Source organism: Protomyctophum bolini (assembly GCF_963924005.1).
Source record: "Protomyctophum bolini genome assembly, chromosome: 5".
Lineage (NCBI taxonomy): Eukaryota > Metazoa > Chordata > Actinopteri > Myctophiformes > Myctophidae > Protomyctophum > Protomyctophum bolini.
The window spans coordinates 10,351,550-10,361,517 of record NC_137866.1 but is presented as its reverse complement, the minus strand read 5'-3'; the positions used below and the strand labels follow the sequence as shown (position 1 = coordinate 10,361,517).

The 9,968-nt window shown below is 41.1% G+C and overlaps 1 protein-coding gene across 2 annotated transcripts; it reads left to right on the top strand.

Annotated features, from left to right (window-relative positions):
* Positions 1–2,873: 2,873 nt before the first annotated feature.
* On the top strand, positions 2,874–8,191 carry dtx3 (deltex E3 ubiquitin ligase 3). 2 transcript variants are annotated; one of them, XM_080763771.1, is made up of 6 exons: positions 2,874–3,207; positions 3,293–3,392; positions 3,561–3,601; positions 4,295–5,151; positions 5,778–5,995; positions 6,205–8,191. In XM_080763771.1, the coding sequence occupies exons 3-6, from the start codon at positions 3,589–3,591 to the stop codon at positions 6,278–6,280; spliced, it is 1,164 nt and encodes a 387-aa protein (XP_080619897.1). In that variant the 5' UTR covers positions 2,874–3,207; positions 3,293–3,392; positions 3,561–3,588; the 3' UTR covers positions 6,281–8,191. The 2 variants fall into 2 exon arrangements, with proteins under 2 accessions (XP_080619897.1, XP_080619898.1); XM_080763772.1 differs by having other exon boundaries at positions 2,874–3,392; positions 4,295–5,091.
* Positions 8,192–9,968: the final 1,777 nt, after the last annotated feature.

Here is a 9,968-nt window from a genome sequence, read left to right as displayed (position 1 = left end):
CAGTGCTGATTTTTACAGGTCTATTGAATACTTATACTAGAAGACATTCCAGAAATCTTATTCTGTGAACACAATTTTTATACCCCACAGCAGTTTTTTGAAAGACCATTGAGAGAACACCTGAAATTACTTTACGTACGTATGTTAAGCTACTTTATAGCAGGAAAACAGTCATTTAAAGGCATTGTGTAGTTGTGGACCCTAGACCTAGAGTTGACAGCATTGTAGTAGAGTTCGACTTCCATCACAAAATACTATGTATCTAAACACAGAACAGAGTAAATCAAAGCTTAACATTTAACCATTCATTATTGCAGAATAGTTTCTTGATCCTACAAGGTACATGTTTTCCTGAACCTCCCATGCTGTAGAATTGGAAATATTTTGGCTTGAGGTTCCAATGATCGTTAATGTATGGTAAATAGTAGTGGTGCACGATATAATCGGTAGTATATCCAAATCTGCCACAGATGCGGTGCATACTTAGTTTAGACTAGTCATTGTTAGACATGGGTTAAGGTTAGGTTTAGGTGTGCTGCCCCGTGGGAGTTTAGAGTTAAAAGGGTTTGAGATAGGTTGGTCATTGGTCTAACCAATGACTAGTCTAAACTAAAAACTGATATTGATGACTCAATAATGTGACTGTCAATAACTCACTTTTGTTTTGTGTATTTCTAATATTTGAAGGCAGCATAATCCATATATCGGAATCGGTCAGAATAGGTATCAGCAGATACTCTATGACCCTGCAAATAATTGGATAGGCTGACTCATATCAGTGTTCTAGATCTTCATTTGGATCTTTTGCCAACACTTGCAGCGCCCACTACATTACTTCCTGCAACAGAGGAGGATGACACAGGCTGCACTGGGATCTGGAGCCTGAGAAGATCAACTCTGATAATAGTAATGGAGCATATGGTTTACTTTATGTACAGCAAGATCTGTGGCTGCAGCAGTAAGCGTAGAGATGCAGAACTAACAAAAACTGACAGTTCTGCAGACAAGATTCTTCCTCCCACCCAAGCTGCATTAACTGGCATTATATGTATTGTATTATATGTAAAAAATAGCATAGTGGTCCGGGCACCTAGGCCAGAATGTAGTCTGACAGCGTGTCGCGGGGTCGAGTCCCGATCCCGACGGCCTTTGCTGCATGTCACTCCCCATCTCTCCCCATTTCCTGTCAGCCTACTGTCCTATCTATTAAAACTTAAAAAAATAAAAATAATGACTTGGGAACCTTATTTGACCCCTCTTAGATGCCAACTGCATCTCCAAGACACTGTAGTGGGCACTGCAAGCTGGAGGCTGTTGCACCTGATTATGTACGTGGATGTGAGGATGCCTCACCAACAATGAGGGTCCAGATGGCAACATCCCCTCTCCCCCAAGGACAGTGAGAGAGCACGCTGTCTTTTGTGTGAGCGATGCCTTACACCTATACAACTACCCTGGTCCCTGTACTATAGGCAGAAAAACAACAATAACTAACACCAGGTTACAGTGTCCTCACAACAAAAAGTGTCAAGTGTCCAACCGTGCAACCAGTACAATCAGTGCAAAGATGCAAAGAAAGGTGATGGTGTCCACAGTGCAATCAGTACAATAACTATCTACTAACTACAGCAAAGTCATTAGTGCTTATAGTCCTTGGTACATATTTTATTCCAGTTTTATGATAGTTGACCTGACAGAGCGCCCCACGCGTGTGTGTCTCTCGTTGTAAATCCTCATCATAGCTACCGGCACAAAGAACATGCCATGTCTACAGTTCCATGCACCCATGCCATGATTGGATGAAAACGGCAAAAGAAAGGGTATGGTATTCATTAAATATAGTATATAATACTATATTAGTAATATGAATATAGAGCTACAGGGTGGGGTAACAGCACCATAAAATAAAATAGGCTTATCAAGCTGTGTGTGGGCTAGAACCAGGCATATTCCTACACTGACAAAGGCCTGTCAGACTACCTGGGAGCAAACCCAGGGCCCCTAGGACCTTGACCTTGTGAAATTTGGTCTGTCATGGTCATACCAATACAAATATAATATTAGATATTATCATTGTTTTGAACAAGATTGTAGGTATTGTATTTTGTTTCTTCCAAGAGAGTTTTATTATGGCCTGATGTCTTTGGTATTGTATTGTCTGTTCCAAGAAAGTGATATGGCCTGATGTCAGCTGAGTATTAAGGCCTACTTATTTATTCACCTTAATATACGACAATGTTCTCTTCACATTTTGTAAATGAAGCCTCATTTTGTAACTTCCGCAACAATGTTTTTGTTCATCCTTATATAAATGTGGCTTTTTACTGGGTCCTTTCTTTTTTCATTTTACTAGTCGTGTATTCTGTCTGAAGTCTGAATTTGTAAACGTTAAACAATAATACATGTTTAGCTTGTGGCCCTTGGACTTTTGGAATTTTGCTGAGTGGCCCCTGAGCCATCTTAAATTAAGTAACCCTGCCCCTGACTTAAATTCTTCTTTTCGTGTTTTTGTTTGAAACATGGTTAGATGACAGTTTCTCATTTCTTTACACAGTCTTTTGCATTATTGTTGTCTGCGAGCTCTTTTAATCTGCAAGGGTTGGGTACTGAGTAGTAGAGGGCAGACAAGGCAGTGCTGCATCGTATGGTCCTCTGGACCTCTTCTCCACATTCACAGATGGTTGGGCCGTGACTTAAATTATAACTGATAATGATCAATCAAGGCCCTGAAGTGTGATTGGGAGAAGAAAAAGAAAACAATAAACCAATCATGTTAGTTATATGTGACGAACTTCCTGGTCACGTTCCCGTAGGTCTCCCATAGAGTTGAGGTCTCCCCTATGTTTTATTATTAACAGCAGCAGCCGCGAACAGCGCCGTCGAGCAAGCTCACGCTTGTGCGACTTGACGCAGGTTTCGGTCCATATTTACGCTCGCTTTCACACAGACCAGACACGGATATAACTCTCTGGTTCGTGGTTAAGCCGGGACATGGGTTGAAAGCAAAAAGGGGAACATCATGAAACAAGGAGTTATCGCTCTCAGCTAAGCTGTCACATCGCTAGTGTGGCCCGTGTCAGATAAGTGAAGCTAAAGCAAGCTGGGTTTTTCGCTTGGCTCGTATCAGCCCCAAGGACGTACGAGCTAGGAGGCAAGACTACTGGGACGAGCTGTGGTGTTGGACGGGTTGGATGGCATTGCCACAGGGTAGGGAATGGTGTTTTAAACCCTAAGCAGATGAGCCGTGTGACTGGGTATCATGCCTTGACTACAAAAGACTTCTTATCCGCAGATAAACTGCAGCGAGCGAGAATAAGGCCTCGTCCGATGGAGAATAAATAGTGTTTTTTTAATCCGGCCAGAAAGCAGAGACGATCGAGCCACGGCAAAGGGTGAGCTGTCGAAATGATCAAAGGAAACGTTTGTAGGCTATGTTTTGGTTGGAACATGATCGAAATTTTGCAATCGGCTTGTTGCGAAAATTGAATCGACTTGCTGTTGACGTTTAATGTAAATACAACACAGTCTCAGTATTTCTTCTCTCTCTTTTTGTTCAACAGGAATCTTTATTCAGAATTAAGGGAATTTATGGGATCACAAGGTAATGTTATTTCCCTCGAATTATGCATTGTTGTTTTATGTGACTGTTAGTCGCGTATGATATTTACAATGAACAACTGTATTGATGGGGTGCAGTCTCCTTTGTTTACAGTCTGCATTTCAGAACAGCTGATATGTCCTCAGCTCAGCAATGCCGCGATACTGCCTGTTGTGTAGGTTTGACGTGCTGCGGCCACTGCGACTAGCTCCTCAAACAGGGTTGTTCATCACAAGATGAGCAAAAATAAATATATAACGAACATACGCTACATAGTTTTTACCTAGTTTGACATTTAACTACGACTTAAAACAATCAAACCAATTATTACTGGTCTCAAGAGTCCACTGCACTTTGGATTACAACATCATTTCCTGTGTTTCATGAATCAGGCCGAGTGCCACAGGAGCATAAATAAATACATACCTTTTACAGGCAGAATTTAAAACACTTTATTCCGATTGGTTCATATTTAGCAAATAACGATAACATATGTGCGTTGCAAGATGCTAAAGTATCACAAACCTTGTATCTTTTGTAGAATATAATCAGTATGAAAAATAGGGTACTGAATAGGATCATATAGTGTGTGTGTAACTTTTAGTAAATTTGCATGCAAGTGCAAATCACGCTTGCATGAATGCTACTGCTCTCAGACCTGTCTAACCATATGCCAATGTGTGCATTTCTGTGCAGTTTCATCTGATGAAATGAGTGTGCGTGCTGGCCAGGGTAGTGATGAGGTGCTGGTGTCACAGGCAGTGTGGGATTACCTGGTTGCAGCCGGGCGTCCCTGGCTGATTGACTTCCAGGACAAGCAGGGGATGAGCGTTGGTATCATTAGGCGAGGAGAGAGGGGGGGCTGCTGTGCTGTGAGGCTGCAGCCCATGGAAGGCTCCCGGAGAGCTGGCCTAATGGATGGATCCATCTCCAATGAGACCCGCAAAGCCTTCATTGACTTATGCCGTTGTGCCCGCAAAGAGATGAGCAAACTTGAGGGTGGTCCCAAGAGGAAGCGGACTCTGCTACCTTGCGTCGGTGTCCTGCAACCAAACGGAGAGGGGAGCATGCTCCCGCCGCCACCACCCCAGCCTCGGCGCTCCCAGAGGCAGCAGCAGAGGTTCAGGAAGCCTGCTGACGAAGAGGCCTGCATGATGCTTCATGAAGCAGCTCACAGGAAGGAAATGGAGCCTGGCATGGCCTCCCACACTGAGGCTGAGGACAACACCTCCTGCTCCATTTGCATGGGGGACATGGTGGAGAAGACAACCCTGGAAAGATGTGGTCACTCTTTTTGTCGGTCTTGTTTGGATCAAGCTTTCAAAGTGAAGAGGGCATGCCCCGTGTGTCGGCTAGTGTATGGCCAGTTGATTGGAAATCAGCCTGCCAGTGGTAGCATGATAGTGGAGAGAGACCCAGATTTGGAGCTGCCTGGGCATGAAGGCTATGGCTGCATCTGCATCATTTACAGCTTCCCTCCTGGACTACAGGCAGTAAGTAGACCAAGGGCAAGTGGAAATGAAGACCTTCATTGTAATACCTTCTCTATTGGAGTAAGAGACTTGAATAGAGTTCACAATAGTCATACGGTTACCTTCTCTACTACAAACATTCATAACTTTGCTTGATAGACCAAATATTACATTTTCGATTAACCTAAGCTACTTTACAAACAAACTAGTTTAGCATATTGATTTTATGTATTTGTTTTCCTGTAGAAGTTCATCCAGTTATTTTTCCCTTCACATTTTCCTTTTCTTTATCTAGCATATTTCGTTTGTAGATAACAATTTGTCCAGTTAAGCAAAAACAACTTTAAAAAAAAAATGCTTCTGTGAATATTTTATCTTCAGTTTCATAATTAAATTATTATCAATTCTTCAAACCATGGTGAAATTTAAAACAAAATAATTGTATTATTACACTGTACTATTACATACACATATATTTTTGTATAGCTCAAATATATATTATTATGAAATAGAGTACAATTAAATGATTAGTGTATGGACTATGTTATGTAGAACAAAATAACAATGTTAGCCCTTGAAACTGAGAATGTTTAACCTTTGGAATGATGTATAAGATTAAGATTGCAACAACATCTTTAAAAAAAAAAATGTTTGAAAACCTTTTAGCATCACTACAACCTGATCTTGTTTTGTGTTTGTTCTAATAGCCAGAACATCCAAACCCAGGTGTGCGGTACCCAGGGACAGACCGCGTGGCCTACCTCCCAGACAGCCCAGAAGGAAACCGTGTGCTGGGCCTATTACGTCGGGCCTTCGAACAGCGCCTTATCTTCACCATTGGTACCTCCATGACTACAGGCATGCATAATGTCATTACCTGGAATGACATTCACCACAAGACCTCGATATGGGGAGGCGCCCGCTGGTATGTCGTTACTCTTTGTTACACAGTAGAGTAGGCTAGTGGCAATAGCATTTTATTATAGCCTCACAATTCCTCAGACATAGCTGTGCTATGGTGTCTGCAAAAAGGCCAGTGCATGAATAGATTTAATTCACACTCACAGGTATAATGTGAAGCTCCAGGCTGAGATTTACACTGATGCACTGACGCCTGTTTATTTTTCCTGACAGCTTTGGCTACCCAGACCCTACTTACCTGGTGCGAGTGACAGAGGAGCTCCGAGAGAAAGGCATCACCGCAGACTGACTGTGTGAAATTGCCGGACTATTCCGGAACTTTCTAGACTCTTCTGTCTGTCCTCCTTGTATCAGACAATCATTAGGCTGAAGGTTCTGTTCCGACGGCGTCCAGTCCTAAAAGGACAGCTGAAGACGACTCCCTCGACAGACCCAGTCTAATGCTGTGGTAGAGCCTACCAAACTACACCTTGTCCTCCTTCTGTTCATCCGTTTTTCTTGGGAGTTTGACCTATCTCACTAATCCCAGTGCTTGGTATGGAAGAAAAATAATTATGAGTGTGGTGCATTCTACTATAACACAATCCTCTACCTGTCACTGTTGGCAATAGGACCCAATATCTGATGCACTCATTTATAAATCATGGTGTGTTGAAGTTTGAGGTACTTATTATTTTGAAATGTAAAGAAAAAGGACAATTATTAATTATGTTCTATTAATGTTTGTTTCTATGCTGGGGAACAGTTTCTTTGTTACAAGCACACATAATTTTGTCCCCCCCAGTAGTGTTTGTTAAGTAAGTCTCTTATTTGATCGTTACTAATTACCTGTTGTAAGGTTGGTACTTGGATTATGTGGCAGAAGAGCACTGCTTCAGTAGAAAGAAAGTTCTCTAAAGTTATTGCAATCTAATGCACTCACAGGCACTTTGGTAATGGAGACAGTTTTCCAATGAAGTAGGAGTATGGTGTTTACCTCCTCTTGATGGGAGAGTGCTCGGGGAAACAAGTCTGTACTCTGTAAGGCCACAAGCTATTAGCTGGGTGGCTACAAGTTGATGTCAATTGCTTGAAGCTCTACATATTCCTCATTTTCATCATTTCTTACTTGATTAGGAAGAATGTTATTAGATGTCTCCATGGCAGCACCTTTTGTTATGTCCCACAGGCTCCCTGCTATTACTCTACTCAAGCCTGTTATTCCAAGATGTCTACCAGGTTTTGAGCCTCGTCAGTTCAGTTGTTAGTAGTACAGTGTGCTCATTTCTAATGACCAGATTTATGACGATGTCAAATGCAAAGGGCATACAGACTTTACCAAATCAAAGGCACAAAACCTCTTTAATTATCTATGCCACTGTCCCTGTACAAATGGCAGATTTGCCTGATAATTAGCTCATTTTAAATGAGACAACTGCTGTAAATTTGTCTAAATAGATTATGAAGATAGAATGAAAACCCGTTACCTGACTCAAGAAAATTTCACAGAAACAAATATTGCTGTTCATTTGAGTTTTGGATATTTGGTCTGATTTTATTGTGCCTTTCCTATATTCAATTTTGATACAAATCAAGCATGATGTTAACTAATGAATTATAGCAGTTCAGGCGTGTTTAGGTGTTATTTGATTGGTTAACAGCATTATGTTTGTAGCTATATTATCTGGCTTTCAGTAAAGCTATCATATGGTTCATGATAATATATATAGTATAAACTGATGTGTATATGATTTAAGTTCTCATTTGTATACATTATGGTATGGTAGTCCAAAAGCTTAAAAAAAACAACCTCACAAATGGTAAATATGTGTGAATGTGCTTGCTAAGTGCAGTAACATGCTTGACTAGTGACAACCTATAATTAATTTGATTAGTCAGTGACCCATACATAAAATAACCTGTCCTCTTTTTCACAAATATTTTCTTTTTTCCTTTTTTAAGGGACCAACTCAAAATTTCTTGTGACACAGGATTGTAGTTTACTAAAGCTACCGTGCAAACATTTCTATGCAGTAAGTTACATGATCAGAAGGGGCCAGAAAACGGAATTGTCAAAGGGATTGCACATTGCAAATTTGATTGTTGAAGAAAAGTTGGAGTTTTGCTTTTTCTAATTGTGTTTATTTGTATTTTATGAGTCTGTTGATATTCAAAATAATTGCTTTACATTTTAATACTTGAATAAAAAGGTTATGTTATAGGTTGCTGGTTGTTTGAATAATATTACATTTTTGGGATTCTTAATGAGTCGTATTCATTGTACAAAATGTGACAGGAAGTACCGTATCCATTGCATTTGTAATCAATTCTGGCACAAGGGCACCAGAGCAGACTTTTACATACACAGGCCTACCATTATTATTGGTACTTACTACTTATTAGGCTAGCCTACTCATGATTTCACAGATGGCTGATCTGATTGGCCATGGTTTTGTTCAACTAGGTTCTGTTTCACTTTCACCAGAGCCTTAGAAATAAAATATTATAATTATAATTAGGCCTACATATAATTACTATTATAATTGGCTCTGACTTTCACCTGCGGTGGTGTTACCTCAAAGAAACCCCCCACTGTCTGAGTGCGTCTCCGTCACGGACGGCACCATGTGACTTAGAAAAAGTGGGTCTGGTTTGACGGGACTAGCAGTAGCAGCACTAATCTTTGAGATGTGATTGTGAAACTGAATTCGCTCATGGGTTGCTGTGGTCAGGGTTTACTTTACTGTAGTGTTTTGGATCAATTTTGTTTAATATATTCTAAGTTTGTCAGAAGACAGACACCATTCAGACGTGTACATGTACGAAATATCGAAGAGTTTTTACAGGGGCGGGGTCGCCGCGTGAGTCATCCACACACAAGTAAGTGTGTTAAGTAACCTGCTTCCTAGTCCCAGTCGGCCCATGGCCCACATAGTGATTTCCCAATTCAACCTCAGTTACCATATAGACTGTAAAAAGAAGGGTTGTTCCTCTAGTCTCTAGCCGGCGGGCTCCTACACTGAAAAACGGCAGCATTCTCATCATCACCATTCACCCGACCCGAACAGACACTGGGGAAATGGAGGCTCATACAAATAACAGCGCTACTGCCGCTACAGAAATGGAGAATATACACCTTGATGATGATGCTTGCGCCATATGCCTCAGCAACATTCGAGATAAGAAAACTTTAAATTGCCGCCACTCCTTTTGCACTGAATGTATTGAGGCGAGTTTTAAATACAAGCCTGCTTGCCCAATATGCAATACTTTCTACGGAATCCACATTGGAACACAACCGGAAGGGAAGATGACAGTGGCGCATACCTGGCAGCGTTTACCTGGCTTTGAAAACTGCAGAACCATACTTATTGAATATCGCTTTCCCGCAGGAATACAAGGGGTAAAGAAAGTGATACTATTATTGGAAGTTTGAAGAGATATTGTGACGTGAAAACGTAGGCCTGCCGCGGCGTGCCGCCTGTTAAAAGCTTGTTGAGCTAACACACTTTTACAAGTTTGAATTTGGCCACTGGGTGGCACTACAAGTCATGTTAAGAGCCTCCCAGTTATACATATAGGCCTAGTTAGCCTCATAGCATAATTGCCCAAGTCATATTTTTAAGGTTTTCAGTTTCATGAAAGAAGAAATTAAAATCAAGTCATATAGGCAGCAAAAGCAATTTAGCTCAAGTCATGTTTATCTGCCTTTAATTATATGTGCCTATTCTTCCTAAGAACTCTCTTAACACTGCTGATTCATCCTGCCTTTATTGCCTATGTCGCGACTCCCAGGGCCGGATATACGCTAGCCGCAATTTGCAACTCTAGATTGTAAAAAAATCTAGAGTTGCAAATTGCGGCTAGATATACGCATGGGCACGGCCCTGACTGCCCCACCAAACATGATGGCCTGCAAAACAAAACCAAAGAGGTTTTATTTAATACCGATAAGTAAATCACTAGAAATGGTCTCACTATCCTGCACTTCTCATTTA